The following is an 18,571-nucleotide window of genomic DNA, read 5'->3' on the forward strand; positions in this document are numbered from 1 at the left end:
TTGAATCGCACCGTGTCGCTATGCATATTAATATCTGACTGGTAATGTCTTGATAAAATAAGCGGGGAGTGCGCGCGTCCAAACCGCCGCTATAAGCGATCTGAACTTGGCATTCGACTTGAGCAACGGAAACTTTCCAACACAGTTTGTATCGTCGATTGCACACCTCTCTGTATCATCGTTTGTATCATCTCTCTCGTTTCGTTTATCTGAGAAGATACGAGGATAAAAAATACAGGTTAAGATCTAGCGACCAAGTGAAGGATCCTTCAACTTTCTTCATGCCATTCGAAAGAGCATCCTTTGCACCGGTTTGTAGCTCCTTACCGGTCGTTCTTCGTGTCTCGAAGAGTTCAAAACTGTAACTGTTTTCCAAACCGTAACGTAACGTTTAAGTCGCCGTCAAAGCGATAACTCGGCCCTCTTTGAGATATCTCGAAACGACGCCCAACGATCATTCGAAAGAGAATTATTTATATCGGTTTGTACATTCCCTTCTGAATACCGATCGGTCGTTTTGAGATATTTCAACAGATGATAAGGTTTAGCGGTCTTCGAAAATACCGCGGTTCGAAACACCTCGTGACGCAAATGATTTGAAGGGAGATACAAACGGATTCAAACGAGGTGCACAGATAAAGTATGTTTAAAATTTTAATTTTTAAATACTGGTGCCAGATTTACATCGGACCCGTCATAAATCACTATGCAAATACACTGCTGGTAAAATTATCATGCAAATGAGGCCTGCTAGGCAAAAGTCATCATGCGAATAAAATCGCGGGCAAAAATATGCAGGAAAATATTCAAGCAGCTAATTTATATACGAAGTATTAGCGATTAATGCACGATGGCCGCACGCAAGTGGACGACAGCTGTCCGTTTGCACTCACGAGTGATTTTAGTTGGTGAACCGTTTAATTTTCAGAGTCGAATTATTCCGTAATTAATGTTTCACTGCGGGTCAATTCACTCGAAGATCTAGAAAGAAGTATAGAAGAAGTGGGAAAAACTCAAATTATTTTATAAATTCTTATTCTACGGTGACTTTCATTCGAACGATCGATTGCCGTGCGGAATGCTTTTCTTTTTGCGAGCAAAATAGAATTTTTTGAAATTTATTTCATCGCTCATTTGTCAAACGTTCATATTTCTACCGTGGTTTTAACCGTCTAGTTCTAGAAGATTTATTTCTCCGAGGGATACGTCCGCAGAAACGAAGCGGTTTGAATAAAAATCAAGATGCGGTGGACGAGATAAAGTCGGGAATTGCGTCTAAAAGTCGCTTCTACTTTTTACGATCTGTATCGCCGTGCCGCGCAGAAATACGGACGTTTCACAACGAGAACTCGAAAATCCATTCGTGTTCGTATCCAAATGATGCTTTCATAAAACGATACATCGAGATTGCGTACTATCTCGCATCTGCAAGGGGGCAGCGAGGGGGTACTTGAGTCGTTCAACTGAGCTTATAAGATTCTTTATAACTCACGAAGTAATAATGGGAGTCATAATCAAAAACGTAAAGAAATTATGATCGTAGACCGCTGCTGCTTCCCCTTATGCTTCGCGATATACTTCCGACACGTTGACGGCCTAATGGCGGAATAATGAGGGACTATTACTACTGCTGCCTGAAGAAGCGGCGTGCAATTCAGGATTTAACATGTACTGAATGGTAAACGCGAATAACCAGAAATGATTACACGAGTAATAAGTTGCTTTATATTTTCACCATAAAATGCGATTCCCATTTCCGTATTTACACCACACTTACATTACCGTAGGTTCAACAACTAAATTCCAAGTTGTGGGAGAACGTCTCGAGCATTTAATAACATTAAATCACATTTCTACCTGCTTTTCTACTTCCTTCTTTCTCTGCTTTAAAGATTGGATATCAGATATCGCTTATGTTTCTTTCCTCCTTTCCTCGTAGCAATTAGTTTGCGATTAACGCCGGTAAGAAATCGGAAACAGACGGAGCAAGAAACATCGAAAGGCTGCAAGAAATCAGATGCGAGGAAAGTCGGGATTTTAAAGGCGGGCTGCTACGTATTGCAGCTCGCGCGTAAACTTACATATTCACAATCTTCAAATATTTATAATATAATGTCGAAAGAGACGACGAGATCGTTTCAATTTCTGCCGAGCTTACACGGTATATTCTCCGCGCGAGCTTTGCACAAATAATTAATAAACTGTTAATCGAAATTAAAATTATTTAATTAAATTAGATAGATTAAATGTAAAATATTGATAATCAAATATTTAATTAATTAAATGAAATTAAACTAAATAACGTTGAAATAAATCCTATTTTCGAGGCAATTTAACATGGAGAAAAGGATAGTAGGTAATCATTTGTAGCATCAAATGGAGAAAATAGTCTGTATTGTGTTATATCTAACGACTCTCTACTGGTTCTTCGAGCTCGACGGATTTAGTAGGATTAATTTTGAACCAAAATTGCGACTTGGGATTATAACACGGAAGAGTCATATTTATAATATGATAATATGCATAATGCGATTTGATGTGATATTTGTGGTATGGAAAATTAAAATGCCTGCGTGGTTATATTAATTGTGATAACGCTCGTGCAATTGACGGCTCCCATTTATTTGTCATAATTTATATAGATTCATGTAATCTGATGAATATAATTGTCGGCAACGGTGATTAATACCGCTCAAGGATGAAATGACTTCTTCCGCTCATTGATGCTCGCTACCGCTGTTATTTACGACGCTATTAATCACGTAATTCGACTGCAATCCCCTCGATTCCCAAAGTAACTTAATTAATATGCAGCACTTAATTGATATGCGCACCGCAAACCCGACATGGTAAGAATAAACTTGCTTCAGTTATCTGTAATCCGCTGTAACGAATTCCGTGACCGCAATATATATATCGTAGAGATGACGAGATAATTTTTTACGAATACATTTGCATATTTATGAAAAAAAATTACTTTTCTGAAGACGCTCGTTTCTTAGATATATCAAATCTGATTATGCAGGACCGAACATCACAGCATCTTCTTTACTTTGCGGATCAGTTTTGTCTGCGAATCCTTCTCACGTATTTCATAGAACGATAATGAAGGTTGGAAGGATAAAAAATAATAGATAGTGCGAGGCGGTTGAACGGACTCGGTTTTCAGAGTTCGCGGCAGTGTTTCAAATGCCATTTTACGTGGGACTATTCCTTACAGCATCTTCTGTTATCGCGTCGGCGCGGTGAATTATACGTTCCGAAGAGAGAAAAACAGGGAGAGGGAAGAAGAGAGGGAGAGAGGAAGAAAGAGAGAGAGAGAGAGAGAGAAGAAAAGGAACAAAAGAACGGTAGAAGTTTCTGTTCCTGGCCGTATTGCTCTCTCCTCTTTTTGTTTTCCACGTACCAGAAGAAAGGGTCTCTCTATGCCTTGCCACATTCTCTTCCCCGCCGCCCTTATTATCCTTTTCCTTTTTTATTAACCATCTTAAGCCTTCGCGTTTTAACTTATCGCCGGATGAATCTACCCAGACGAGCTGAACACCGAGCATTCTCACGGATTTATGAGCTTTTAATTTAAAAAGTTTCTGCGTCTTCTGCGATTATTTCCAAATGAAATGTTAGATTCCACGTTCTTAATATATTTCGCAGAGTGACAAGCACTTAAGATATTTGAGATCTCCCGCGAGTTTTGAAGTTTTAGAGTGCCAACGGGAAAGCCCACACTTTATTGAATTTTCAATAAACATTGCCGTAATTATCTTATCCGTGTAGATCATATAAATTATATCGTAGACGACGCATCTCATATATATACGACTTATTCTACGTTACATTCCTTCGCAGTTGTCAGCTTGCGAGAGCTTAGCGGACGAATGTGTACGTTTCGCCGGCAAAATTAACAGCGGAGAATCGAGGAAGCTCTTCTGGTTCCGGTGCGATACAGAGCACGTCCAACTTGGAGAGACGTGTTTTGCGCGACGCGAGAAACAACACGCGAGTAAGCGTGAAGTACTTTTCTCACACGCGGAGGGGTAAAATTCGCCATTAATACCGCTTCGCCACGCGCGAAATGGACCCGACGAAAGAGATATCTCCCGGAGTTACGTATTCGAGTGTTGAAACGAAACGCGATCGCACCGTCGACAGGAGAATATCGAAAATCTGTTGGGTTCCCGATAGAGAGAGAAAGAGAGGGAAAGATGTAAATATGGTGGGAATATTTTCAGAGCCGATGCGTTTCAAAAAATTTGATTGAAAACACGCAGGCGCGATCTCTGGAAAATACCACGGAATTACAAAGCTCGCTTTATCTCATGTTAACTACATATCCGCTATGACACACTTTGCCGTGGCATGCGAATAAGTTATCGATAGTTAGTATCGCGTGTAGATGCCGTGCCGGTGATAAATTCCGCCGCTGCTAATTCCGTGCATCATCATCGGTGACGCACACGCGCTGCAGCGAAAATGTCGAACTTCACCAATGGCCGCCTTCTACGAGGCGCGCTGAAGCGCCTCGAAATGCCTTCTTCGGTAGGTTCGTCCGTCAATTCGCGACCACCGTACGCGTCGTGTATTGTAACGTCGTTCGCGCGGATGACGGTGATATAATCGTTCTCGTAGAACGACGATGGGACGAATTCAGGATTAATTCTTAACGGGAACGTCGAGAGGTCCCGTATTTTTCACTTCTCGCTTTTAAATAACTCAGCGAAACCCCGAAAGCACTTTCCGAAATTAACTCGGACGCTAATACCTCGGAAATGTGCAGCTCGCCGAGATCTATCGTTTTTCGTTCCATTGGAACGTCCGTAATCGAGTTTTCGAGACCCACCGTGGAAGACGTACCAAATAACTCGTTTGTTGAAATTTTTATCGAAACAATTACCTTCAACCGAAATATGTAATGATGCACACGGTGTGAGAAGATGAAGCAGTAACTCGTCGCGTTCTCAGGGCAACCTTTTGCGGTTCACCTACGTACGTACGTACGTACGAAGCGAATCTTGCAGATCCAAATGTCAGGTGTCACGACTAGTTTATATCCGCAACGAGACCATTACGAGACGGAGTCTGATATCGCGGTCCGATTAATTTTAATTCAAACTGAAATACCCCGCCGACTTTAATTGCGCGGCTTACCCGGCGTATTCGCGGGTTGCTACGGCTGAGAATGTATCGTCCCCTGCTAAGCCCAAGAAAAGAAATTTATGACAAAGACAAATGCGGCCGAAGCGGGCGGATCTAGCGGCATTAACGGAAATATGATGAACGATAGTTTATCGTCGGGGAAAGAAATAGCCCGAAGCGTGTTTAACTTCATCGTTCTTCGGCCAGATTAAAGAGATCCCTATCGTTTCTCTTTAGCACGCCATAAAATTCTATTGATTTAGCGGCGGGCAATTGTTAGATAGAGAAATAAATACGCCATCGGCCGTGGCGTGTATATACGGCGATGAAATTAACGGCCGCCGTAAAAGCCGCGATGCAGAATTACCGGGCGCGACTGCCGATTTTGCCAATTGAAAATATTGTTTGCTCCACTGTTACAGACTCCACCGCGCGCGGGATCTGCGATTCCCTTTGTTCTCAATCGCGGCTTTCCCTCGATTATTTAATAACCGTTCGCCGTCGATAATTATTTATTGTCGCTGCAACGATTTATCGTCCGCAGTGATTTTGCAAACAAGCACGCGAACCGCACTATGACAAGAGAAAATCAACCGTAAATAAACTAATTACGCACACGAATACACACACACACACGCACGCACACACATAAACACACAGAGGAATGATGTCAAATATTTTTAGAATCCAGTCGGTGGTTGATATGCTAATCGTGAATTTTTTCAGTCTCCATCAACGAATGCTTGCGTTCGGTTAACGAACGAGTCCGGGTTCCCCTTATCGTCCTCTGGGATCGCGCCCCGTGTTTTTCTTTCATGTGCTAAGTCCTATTCAGAGGGGGGAAAAGGCGAAATGACCGAACCACGCTCCCCGCAACAATGTGCCGCCGTAGGGCGTATACGAATTTTGTCGTCTCGCTTAACGTGAGGTTGCGTCGAAGGGCTCGCGTGATCACGTGACTCGCGCAAATTAAATGTGCCATATAGCGACGCGGGGCAGAAGGTATCGTAGCCTTTGTACGTTTGAATGACCTTGATGTTTTATTTATCATCGATATTTTACGTGGGCTATGCCGCGGGACACCCGCGCATTTTCTGTTATATTCGATGCTAATTTCAGCCCGAGAGTCGCGGTATTAAAATTGCGCTGGTTCGTGAACGTCAGCGTGAAGCTCGGATATTTCGGGGCTCACCGGAGAAGTCTCCTAACATCGGGCTTCGTTTTCAGGGCTAATTCCGAATCAGTTTGAGACGAACTGACAAAATCGGCGGTTCTTCACGCTGGAAACGCTAGAAGACGAAAGAGGACGGTCCGATGCGGCTGTCGTCTCCTCGCGCGATTATTCTCTCCGCCGTCGTTCTCCTTTCGGGCAGATTCAATTACGACACTATATTTTATGCCGGAATTAAGAGATTCTTCCGAAAAGATTTATGAGCGAGCCCAAAGCATTCCATATAACGGAACTGATGGATCGCGTCGATTTTCGCAGACCAGATTCGGCGAAACCGGGTCGGAAGGAACTCTCCACGTAACGGAGACAGATATTTCTTCTTTTCGAAATTTTTGCGCCACTCTCCGTTGTCCATTCGCCAGACGCGGCTCTATAAACCGAGAGAGAGAGAGAGAGAGAGAACGCAGCATTATCGGATTCAGCGAGCGAGCTCTGTTCTAAGACAGAATTATTCATTGTGCGGCGAAGCGAATAATCAAGCGAAACCACGTACGCTTAATACGTGCAAGCACAGGCACATTGAAGAGTTAACGCAGATTCGCGAAAACTGTATTGCAAGCCGGCACGAGCACATAGGAGAATCGAAGGTCGCAGGCGTCGCCGTGTTTTCGACTTCTCTGATAGGAGTCACAAAATCCGGGAAAACGGGTCAAGATGGTCTAAAGGGACGGAATAAAGGCTCCGAGCAGTAGGGAAAATTACGTGACGTATCTCAATCAGTGTCGTTGAGCAATCGTCCTTCTTCTTCTTTTTCTCTTTCACCGGCGATACACGGTTCGACTCGACGAGAGGAGGTCGCGTGCTTCCGGTTGGCAATAATAGATTCTTCGATGGTTCCACGTTAATTTTCCTTTATTTCCGATCGAACGCCGTCGTGCAAGTTTCTAACTCGCGACCGTCAAATATCTCGACGACTGAGTATCGAATCGAAACTCCGTCGGGGCGAACGACGTCTTCTCGTTTCGACGACGACGGCAAGATTGCGTAACGATTAATCTGCTAGGCGAAATTGACGTAACCTGACAGGGTCCTTATTCTTCAATTGGTTACGCAAGCGGGAGGTTTAGAATGATCGTAATAGAAAATTCCTGAAATAGTATTCTTAATAATATCGGAAATGCAAAGTGTAGGTAAATTTCCGTCCGCAATATAACGAAGGAGTCAGGACAGTCGTTGCAAGAGAAATATATAAATTTTAACTGAGGGTGAAGAAATAGTTAACACATTCCGTATGAATGGGTTTCCGGGAATGAGTTATAACGAGAACGAGAGAGATGGATGTGAAGGGCAAAGATATACGCGCATGCACACATAAAAATATTATAATGCGCGCAATTTGTGTAAGTAACGGATCTCGTGGATATTGAATGTTGGATGTACCAATTATAAATACAGTGAGCAATGTTGAAGTCGCGAAAGAACGAAGAAGAATATTTCATAATTGGGAGATATGAACCCTTTTTGAGTCATACGATAAAAAGTTATTTAATCATTCCTTTTTGCGCGAGTTATCCATTTACAATATAGAATAATATTTATATAAAGGAAAGTAATTAACGATATGTATGACGGATAATAAAGTTGCAGAAAAGTTATCATGAAAAGAAAGCTATACAAAAAGATGTCTGCATATATTAAATTTCTGTTTGAAAGAACGTTATACAATATATGTAATACACCTATTTTTATCAAAAATATTTCTTCATAAGTCTGGGAAAATGCATTATTTAGAATAACACACAGGTATCTTACGATATTCTAATCTAATTTTTTTTAATAATATTACATAAATCTTTCATTGAAGCAAAGGGAATTTCGTCAGGCTAAGAAAATAACATAAAATCTTCAAGTCAAAGAAACATGCATTTTTCTTCCTAAGTTTCATAAATTAAAGATTAATTAAATACGATTGAACACACATACATACATTTGAAATCAATGTACGCGTTGAACAATATATTTATAATATAAACTATAATAATGGGCATTATTTGCTTCGCTGTGATTCCTGTCCGATGTTTGCAGGGAGTTCATACGTTTCCCAACGTCGCCACGTTAACTCAGTGCAATCAGAAACGTATACGTTTCCAATCGCGAAGATCATAGAATGATATTCAAGAATTTAGAAACATATGTATATTTTCCACCGTTCGCAACGCACGTACACGTAATATTGCGCGCAAATACAGGAACAGAACCCGATGCGAGCGAGAATTACAGAGCCCGGTTGTCTAACGACGGTGTGTTACCGCTTCATTGATACTCCGATACCTCTGCGGCGCGTTCCGAGTTAATTGTGGTTCTTTCTCGATCGCCGGTCGCTTGATAAATTCATGGCCGACTTTGTTGTAACATAGCTGTGTTGCTCTTTCTGACACATTCCATGCAAATTCAACAGAAACATTTAACGGAAATCTTTCGGGTGACCGTGTGCATACATATTGTAAACCGTTGAATAAAAAGGAACCGCTCGGCAATGCGAATCGTGTATTCGTTTTAAAACGACGGCAGCTCTCGGATTTCGCGACGAACGACTGCGAAGGCGATATTCTTGCCGGTGTTAACGTACTACTTTTTCTGCCGCAGCATCAATTTGCGAGCGTAGCAGACAAACGATGGAAATGTCACAGATCGGATATCGCGCGCGTGATCTGTCTGCGAAAGTGCCGTAAGAGATATTGAAAGCTTGGCTTCGCGAAGAATATCTCGCGACCTTCCCCCACCCCCTTCTCTTTCTCTTTCTCTCGAGCGCGCGCGCGCGCGCGCTTTGCGAGAGAAATTCACGACGATTATATTCACAATATTTCTTCATTTGCATTCACCCGGAGACATTTTTACGTCTCTTCGGCGACGTAATTATGCGCCGTAGTTTCAGAAAGCAGGTCTCATTTCTCGCTCAATTTATGTCACTCCCCCGTCTCTCTCCACTCATTTCAGGAGGAGCGATAGAATTGCTTGATTATGCACCCTTCGAGTCGTCCGCTCGTCATCATCAAAATGTATCCATCTGGCTGCAATATCTCGAAATGTAGAATCATTCGAAGCACCGTAACTTACGAATTTATCGAAAAGCCCATCATCACGATTTGTCTTTCCCCCATGTTATTCAAATAATTCCAATATCCAACTCCACAATGTGGTATCTGCGTACATCCCAATATAGCGAGACATTTATACGAATATATTCCAAATGCAGAATCGAATTGCGGAATCCGTGACGACCGTGCGTATCCCGCCGGGCTGTAAAGAAAATCAACATTCCCCTCACCCGGGTCTTTCCATCACCTTGGAAATTATGGGACGCGCGTTTTTGCGCTCCGCTGCATAGCGGATATCACGAGGAGGAAGGAAGGAGGGTGCGCTAACATAATTACCGCAAACTAGTTTACCATATTTATGCGCCGAGCGCGCAGGCGAGCTCGGTCGGGATAGAATCTGATAACGGTGATAGCGCTGATCCGAAAAACCGTGGGCTTCCTTGGGGGCGGGGAATCACGACGCGCCGGTGCGCAATAACTCGTTAACGGTGGCGAACGCGTTGTATCCGATAAATAATGCTTTTCCTATTCTCGGCGCGCGTTCTCTTCTCTCTCTCTCTCTCTCTTTTCGTACGACATTTTATTTCCTCGCTCCCGTGCGCCACGATATTAAAGATACATTAACTCGGCAACCGCGGACCGGCAGTTTTCGCTCTGGCCGCGGCAGGAATAGCGCGAAAGAAATATGACGACGTTTTCGTTTGAAAAAGCGAGTACGAGAGGAGAGCAATAACAACTCGCCAGTCGTTCGAGAAAGATTCATTGCTCTCCTGCATAAGGAACCTAACGAGCTTACCGAAGCTTAAGCTTTTTCCTCCGTGGTCGCGCGCGCTCACGCTATCGAGCTGGCGCTTGAGTATCGCGAACAAACGGCGACGAGCGCGTACAGACGCATCCGTTATGATAATTTACGAGCGGACGGCTACAATGGAAGTTGCGTCAACACACAAGTCTTACTGTCCGCAGTATTGCGGTTTTGCGAGCCGTTGGTAGCCTTGGCAGGGAAGCCACTTTAATGATAAACATTTCTGCAATTAAGTCTACTACCCCTCTTGTTACTCCTTCTCTCTCTCCCTCGAAGGTCTCGACCGCAGAGCTCGTTCAAATTTTATGCTCAACAATCCGTACGTGTGAGATAAAAACTGACCGAACAATGGTGTATTCGAAGCATTATCGTGTCGGCGTGAATTTTCGTTTCATTTGTCCGAGTGATAAATATAAATCGATTCAAGGTTTGATCATATTATAGATTTAATCCTTCATCTCCTCCGCAGACTTTTGTACGGCAAAGAAAATTCACTTGATCCAAATACTGTCAAAGTGAGAATGTATTTATACAAATAGTTGATTACAGTCTGTAATTTCATTGGGACTCGCAACTTTTTATTATCGTAGCACCGCAAGAAACAAAATACTGCTATTCAAGTAAATATTTGCTAAGGAATATCGGGGCGATTATTTTACTTGGATTAAATAAATATTATTTGAATGTTGCACATTGAAAGGAAAAAGAAAAATATGACATTTAAGTAATATTTATTTAATCCGTGTAAGATAATTGATACAAATTACTCTTCAGCAAATATTTATTTGAATGTGACACATTTCTTTTTCATAATGCCAACAAGAACATGTGGAGAAGTAGAATGCCAAAATCCGCAAAGCCAATCAGGTTAGTCCATGGGGCGTAAAAAGTTAAAGATATCGCGACACGTTTAGATCCCCCCGTCAATAAGTAAAGTTCCCAAATTGTGCCGAAAGACGGTCAGACGAAAAAAAAAGGTAATTAAATAAATCCGTCACGTCTTTGTGACCCATATAAGCTCCCGTGGATTCGATGGAAGCTCCTTATTTGAGAACAAGTCACGAATAGTCGCGGTCGATCGATTTTTAATATAAATAGACGTGTAATACATACGCTCGCCCACACTTACACAGACATAAGCTCGCGCGAAATCGCCTAATATTTTTGCTCCCTTTGCCTCTCGCTAACCCTTCCCTTGCCGTCTCCCTTGCCGTCTTCCTTGTTTTTTTCTCACTCGATGTTTCCTCCTCTGTCGATCCGCGCTCTCCTCCTCTCTCCCTCTCCGCCACTTCACTCATTCCATGCCGCTCTCTCGACGCCCTCACTCTCTTTCTCGAGCTTTCCTCTCCCCAGCTCTCTCCTCCCTTGCAACTCCTCTCTTCGCCACTGTTTCAAGTTCCTTCCGCCTGCCCTGCGCGCACACACCTTCGGCAACCTCCCTTTTCCCCGTCCTCTTTTTATCCTTTTTTTCACTCTTTCCTACTGTCGCCTGCCTTTTTTCACTTTTGTTCTACTCACTTTACACGGCCGAGGGATGAAATTTATTTACAGAAAATCGCGATATGCGCTTTCGTACAGTTTTTCCAGTCCCTCCGGCGATACTGTGGGCGAGAGAAACTAGAAATACCTGGAGTCGCTAAAATTGCATCGCCGCGTCACGTGTAGTGATCTTTCGTCCTTCAATATATTTCCCTCTCGCAAAGCCTACGAATTTCAACTATTTCGTCCGTAAAATATCGAATTTTTAGTAGCGATATTAAGGGGGCCCTACGTTATTGTTTACTAAAAAAATATTGTCCTATAACTTGATTCAATCATCTAAGTGATAAATGTGTTAATTTTGAGCGAAATTAAGACAAATATGCACACAATATTAACAAACACGGGGATGTTATTTATTCCTTTATTTTTCTTATTAATGACTTATTTATATGTCAGTTGAGCTAAGAGAGATGCACACATAATAGAAAGTAATATATAAATATTTAAATTAATTAATACGTATACGTACATATATGTAAAAAAACGAGAGAGGTATTTCGGAAAGTAGTCTCTTTTCCCGATTTCGTGGGGATTTCATGCGTAAGCTTATTTTGGGAGCAAAACAGAGATATTCTCCGCAAAGGTATAATCCTAACGAGATTTTCGGTAAATATTTGCTTAATGTATTACTTCCCCATGTCATTCCGTAGATTAGGAATATAATGATACGAAGCTCAAACTTAATTACTCAAGACTGTTGAGCAACGTACACAGAGAAAAGATCTTTGGATCTAGTCACACGTTTGTTTGACTCGGCTTTGTTTAATATAAATGACATAATTTAATATCAAATATATCATTTTGTTTGAATGAAAATGTTGTTTCACTAGAGTAAACTGTGTTGTTGTTTGATAGAGAAAACAGTTTGTTCGATTCATTCCAAAAGACATTTGTTTTTTGTCGCAACACGATAAGCGGAATCAAAAAGTTGTTCCTCATTATCAAATTCTATCGAATATACGAAGAATCAAGAACACACACACACACACACACATGACGCATCGAAGTCGCGATGAACGCTGGCTCACCTCGTCGTAGATGAAGTTGTCGATCTCCTCCAGCGGCCTGCCGTAGAGCTCGGTCGGGAACGGTTCGAATTTGTTTGGCAGTACTGCACCATCCTCCACCGACATCTTCCTTTTCGGTTGAAATCCATAATCGCGCACTAACTGCACAGTCTTGTTCTCCAACCTGTCGAGGCTCTCCTTGGTGAACGGCTTGACCGTTTGCTTGCCGGTTTTGCCGCCGGGTGTCCTCGAGCCGGGCGACTTGCCGTCGATCTTGCTCGCGTCCGGGACGTCGGCCGACGTCGCCTGGGGGCTCGCCACGTCCGCCTGGATCTCCGCACTTCCGGAGTCTCCGGTGCCGGAGTCGGCGGAGGTGCCGGCGGTGCCGGCCAACGGCGGCCGCAGTCTCGTGCTGTCCTGCACCCTGGAGCCGCTTTTCTTCGCCGGCGGCGAATCGCTCTTCTTCGATTCCGGCGAAGTCGGCTTCTCCGTCAGCGGTGTTCGCGACGGAGCATCCTCCATCCCGTCGGTCGCTCGCTTCGAGTCCCCGGAGCCGTTGTCGTCCGCCGGTGAACTCGGACGATCGTACGGCGAGTCCTTGCCTTGCTGGCGGGAGCTCACGTTGCTCCTGGGGCTGATCCTCGGCGTCTGCGACTCCTCCGTGTACTCGGGCGGACTCAGACCCGCGTACGGCGGTGGCGACCGTCCCGGCGGCCCTCGACTCCCGGTGGTTCCCGTCGGCGGGGGGACGCGGGGCCCCTCCGGAGGGCGCCTAGGCCCGTCCGCGAAGCGACGCGGCCCAGCCGGCATCCTGGACTCCTCGCCGATGGCTCGCACGTCGCTGGAGCTTCCTCCGGGCGACGCTGTAACATCCGGCCGGACGAATGGCTCTTTCCAGGCGGCAGGGAACTCGGAGGATCCCCGAGCGGATCTCTCCGGCGAGCCCTGGCCCGGACGGTCCTCCAGTCGTTTCGGCCAGCCCCTTTCCAAGGGAAGCGAGCCATGATGATCCCTCCGCGCTAATTCGTCCGATAGCTCGCCGGCCTCTCGATATCTCCATCCGACGCCGGATCTCCTGGGTGGCTGAGGTGTTCGAGAGGCCGCTCCTCTGGGGTGATCCTGGCCGCTGCTGCTGCCGGGCAGATTGAGACTTCTCTGGCTACCGCCGTCTCCGGGTCGGTCGTTCGGGTCGCCGGTGGGCCCGTAGATACCTTCCTTCGACAGCTCGTCCAGCTCCTCTCTGCTGAGGTTCTTCACGTAGAGCCCGGCCACCCGGGGTCGGTTCGTGAAACCATTGTCCTCCGAACCGCTGCTCGGAGGGCTGGGAGGACTTTGATACCCCTCGCTCCCACCCCGCCGAGATGTCATTGGGACCTTTGCTCGATCATCCCTTTCGATCCTGGACTTGTCGGCCTCATGCTATTCGTTAAACCGCCTCGGGACTCGATTGCTCGGCCGGTCGATACAGGCCAGGCTGTTATTGGCCAACGGGATCCTCGAGTGCGGAGCGTAAAAGGATTACAGGGGGATACAGCGGGGTCCGCGGCCGGTCGTGTCCCTCGGCTTTTCCTCTCTGCCTCGTGGATTTATGTGACGCCTCGCGGTCTCACCGGGTCCGCAGCCGGGTGTACAAACCGGCTCGACTTTTTCCTCCGCCTCGACGTCAGCGAGAACCCGCGTGAAGCATCTCTCTTTCCTCCTCGTCAATTGTACCTCACGTCGCGCGCACTCGGATCGTCACATTTGGGAACGAAATGGGTCGTCACTTCAGCGAAGTCTCGGGAAACGGAACGTCCCCTCGATGCGGAGTCACTGCAGCTCGCCTCAGCGTGCCGAGGCCGGGGAAGTTCACGGGATTCACGTGCGAGAGACATCGGCCCCGCGCGGATGATACCGCCGCGAAATCGCTCGTTTTTCCGGTTCGGATCTACCGGGAATGGATTACGGGCGAGACAACCTCGACCGACTCATGTTGCGTTTTCCCGTTAACGGTCAACACACGCAGGCGGAAATACCGCACGGTCGAGAGAGTGTTTTCGTGTGACGGACGGCGGTGGGGGACCGACTGCTTCTCGGAAGTTCCCGCTGACCTCTCTCGCTTACCGGGAGACCGCGCCGTCTGACAGATCACGACGGTGTTGTATTGCGAGGGTGAAGCGTGTTAAGCGCGTAAGCCGATTCGACGACGAACTTGTTGAAATTTCCGGAAGTTCGGTCGCTACTACCCGAGTTATTCCGCCGACTTTCGCTCGGCACTCGAAGCTTAGCAGCTATATCGCCGAGAGCGGCGGGCTGCACATCGCGCGACGTATACTCCTCATATCGTGTGCCGCGACTTTAAGAGGTCAAGGAGTCCGTGCTCGCGCACAGCTCATTCCGAATATCGGCGGCTACGAGTGTCATGGTACCACCTGCTATAAGCATCGACCGGCCGCGCTACTGGCAGCGGTGGAATCCCGACCCTTTTCGCCGACAGTTAGCCCCTGGATTAATTCCATTATAAATATATGCGCGCGCTAGCGAGTGAAAGTCGACCACGTGATTGCCCGCGACTCGCCATCCTCGATCATTGAACACGTCACTGAAGAGCGTGCGAGCCGTCGTGAAAGAAACTGCCGACCGGTGCGTTCAACGAGACGCGAGGGAGGGAGCGAGCGATCCACGCTCGATCGATGATCCGCACGTGTCCTGATCCTCCCTTCGTCCTCCAGCGGCTCCTCGACGGTGAAACTTGTGAATAACCACACAAAATATCACCCCGGCCGCCGCGGGTCGATCACCCTGACCCTCTCAACGTTTACTGCTCGAGCTCGAGCGGGATCACGTGAACGACGTGCAGCGGAGCCCGAAGGCTGGCTGACTGGGACGCGACTACAGCCAGTTCGTCAAGGTTTACACCCGGCGGGCAGAAGGCGCGTCCGCCCGCACATTCGCACTCTCTCGCAAACAGCGTGGCCGTATCAGCGGGCCACTGTCATCACGAGCACCCACCACCACGAGGCGTCGGGACCAGCGGCGAGACTCCGGCGGGTCGTCAGCACTCACTCATCATTCGTGTTATCCGGCGAAGGTGCGTCGCGGCGCGAATGGTACGACCGAGCGAGCGGTTCAACGGAGAGGAAAGACGAAAGGGAGACACAATTCGCGACGAGGAAAGATGTACTTGTGCGAGGGTGCGGGCGAGAAAGAAGGGGAAAGGATCCACAGAGAGAGCGAGCGAGTGGGAGAGAGAGAGAGAGAGACAGAGACAGAAAGAAAAAGATAGAGGGAAAGAAAGAAAGAGAGAGAAAGAGAGAGAGAGAAAGAGAGAGAGAAAGAGAGAAAGACAGAGAGAGCCGTGGTGCACCCTCGTCGTATAGTCCGGTAAATTCTGCTCGAGCGGGGGTGCAAAATCACGGGCGTCTCTTCCGAGAGCTGTGGCGGCACTGTCGGCACCGAACCCCATCGGCATCGCGTGCGCGCGCGCGCGTATCGAACGAACCGAGCCGGCCACACGGAATCCTCGTCGACACAGCGACGTGTACATACACGTGCACCGGGGGGAGAGGGGGGAGGTAGGGTGCCTCGAACACACGCAGCGTGACGGTGAGAACGCGACGAGAGGGGGAGGGGGGTGGCCCGTCGGTGGCGGATGTTCGACAGTGGTGGTGCGGTGGCGGCGGTGGAGGTGGTGGTGGTGATGGTCGCGGAGGATACCGCGTACCTGCACGAACACCCACCGCCGCTACCGTTGCCGCTGACGCTAACCCCCACCCTGCGGGGCCACACAGCGAGCAACCCCCTGCAGGTGGTGGAGGTGGTTGTAGACGAGCAGGATACGGCAAACAGCCAGACCGGCCGGGCGAATCGTATCCCTCGTTCCGCGGGACACGCGCGTGTAATTAATCCGGCAATCGACGCCAGATTCCGCCGGATGAGAGCCGGGTTAACGCGCGAACGCCTTCCGCGGATGGCTCGATCGAGTAATTCTCGTCCTTATACGTCCTTATACGATTACCACGTTCCGCGATTTCACGGTGGTCGCAGCCCGGCGCGACTCCGGCGGTATCCTCGTAATGGTGTAACGGGAGTTTCCTCGTATCTTCGACGAGATACCGCCGGCTTCGTAGGGTTTCGATCGGTTCATCGACGACTTTCTCCGGAACGACGGGAATTTCGGCTTTCATCAGTGCGCCGTATACCGAGAGCGAATCGAGTCTATCACCGGCCGTTACACGGCACCGTCGTCCTCGCCGTGATCAGTTTCTCGCACGATGATACGCGGCCTCCGGTAATGGAGATGGAAACCTCCGATCAATTTGGGGAATGTAGATGAAGCGGTAGATGCGAAGTTCGATCAGTACGAGCGGGAGGGGCTGACTTCGCAGCGGGAATTTAAGCAGACGCGTGATCGCGAGCATTAACGAGCATCAAGTGGAGAACCGGGCCGATCAAGAGCTCGTGAAATTTGACGGGCCGGCGAAGTCTTAACTTTCAATTAACGTGCGCATCGTAGATACAGATCTCCGACGGGGAGATGCGATTTAAAGCGTAAATACTGTGAGAAATTTGGAAAAGTCGCGGTGTAACGAGCTTACGATGAAATTCGTCCGAAAGTACCCTCTACTGCCGACCCCGTGCATCTTAACGATGACTCGGCAGTCGGTGGTTGTAATATGCAATTTGTTAAGATTAGCCTCGCGAAGGACGAAGAATATAAACGACTCCGCCGTTTCCTCGCTGGTTTCCTTCCGATCTCCAGGGAGATATATTCTGTTCTCCTCTGTTACCTCCCGATTATCCTCCCTGAATTAAAACGTCGTCGGTCGATCCGAGGTGTCACGTGACATCTGTGAAATACAAATTCGTCGATGAGAGCGACGATGAGATTCGACGAGTAATATTATAGGATCACCGTTATCCAATGATATAGTTCAGTAGGGTAAATTTGCGCGGCATATGTGATTACTGATGGCCGGCGGCCGGCTCGAGACGTGGATGATGTGAAACGGGCCGTAACCCGTTTCGCACCATCTACGTCTCGAATAAGCCGCAATTTAGGGGTCGCGTTTAAATCTGAGATGTGACGCGTAATGACGATTAATTGCCGGGATAGGTGAGAAACATAGGATCGTCTTCGACTAACAAGTAATACAGCCAATAATGATCCCGCGCGTCCCGTGCGCGCGCGCGCTCGTGTGTGTGTGTGTGCTTGCAGACCTCGCGAATTTCAAAACTTATTCGGCGGTACGTTACCCTCGAAAAGTATCGGGACGTACATTCCCACGAGTCTAAGGTGAAGGTACTTCGGCGTGGCGTTGGCGAACCCGCGATAAGTTCTCCTATCTTCAACTGAAATTCTCAAGTGGGCTAATTGATATCGTCAAGCAAAGTGAAGCTCGCAATAAACCCGATGGAATATACGGTTCGATGAATCGACAATTAAATCTTTAAGAATCAATCAATCGGAAAGAATTCATAATCTATCGTTTCATTACCAAGAAGCGCTATCGAATACAAATATTGAACACAGTTTATTGAATTATTAAATTAGTATACATGTATATGTCGATTACATTTTTGTTGGCCATCATCGTTACAAAATATCGGTGCTGGGGAACCTCGTCATGGTATTAAGGGATCGTTTGCAACGGCTGTGTGGGAACACGCGTCTGAGTGCATAAAGTTTCTGCAAAACCTTGCAGGCACGGTGCTTCGCAATATTTCTTGCAAGATAAGCTACCGATCTAAGATAAGCCACGTCGTAATGTATCGTCCTTGCGACGGATGTGTAACTAGCGTTGTTTACGTTACCCTCCCTCCCTCCCCCCCCCCC

The 18,571-nt window shown here is 47.1% G+C and overlaps 2 protein-coding genes across 3 annotated transcripts in view; one reads left to right on the plus strand and one right to left on the minus strand.

The window, feature by feature from the left end:
• The window catches only part of LOC106741808 (sodium channel protein 60E), an 84,152-nt gene extending 68,122 nt beyond the window's left edge, over positions 1-16,030 (minus strand). For both annotated transcript variants that reach the window (XM_014614161.1, XM_014614162.1), the window contains exon 1: positions 12,778-16,030. In XM_014614161.1, the coding sequence (XP_014469647.1) occupies positions 12,778-14,124 (1,347 nt within the window). In that variant the 5' untranslated portion in view covers positions 14,125-16,030. The remainder of the gene's footprint in view (positions 1-12,777) is intronic.
• Positions 16,031-16,375: 345 nt separating this feature from the next.
• The window catches only part of LOC106741811, a 3,293-nt gene continuing 1,097 nt past the window's right edge, over positions 16,376-18,571 (plus strand). Inside the window, exon 1 of the mRNA XM_014614164.1 lies at positions 16,376-17,026. Within this exon, the coding sequence (XP_014469650.1) occupies positions 16,388-17,026 (639 nt within the window). The 5' untranslated portion in view covers positions 16,376-16,387. The remainder of the gene's footprint in view (positions 17,027-18,571) is intronic.

This window comes from Dinoponera quadriceps, unplaced genomic scaffold (genome assembly GCF_001313825.1).
Source record: "Dinoponera quadriceps isolate SergipeBrazil2010 unplaced genomic scaffold, ASM131382v1 scaffold533, whole genome shotgun sequence".
In the NCBI taxonomy this organism is placed as follows: Eukaryota; Metazoa; Arthropoda; class Insecta; order Hymenoptera; family Formicidae; genus Dinoponera; species Dinoponera quadriceps.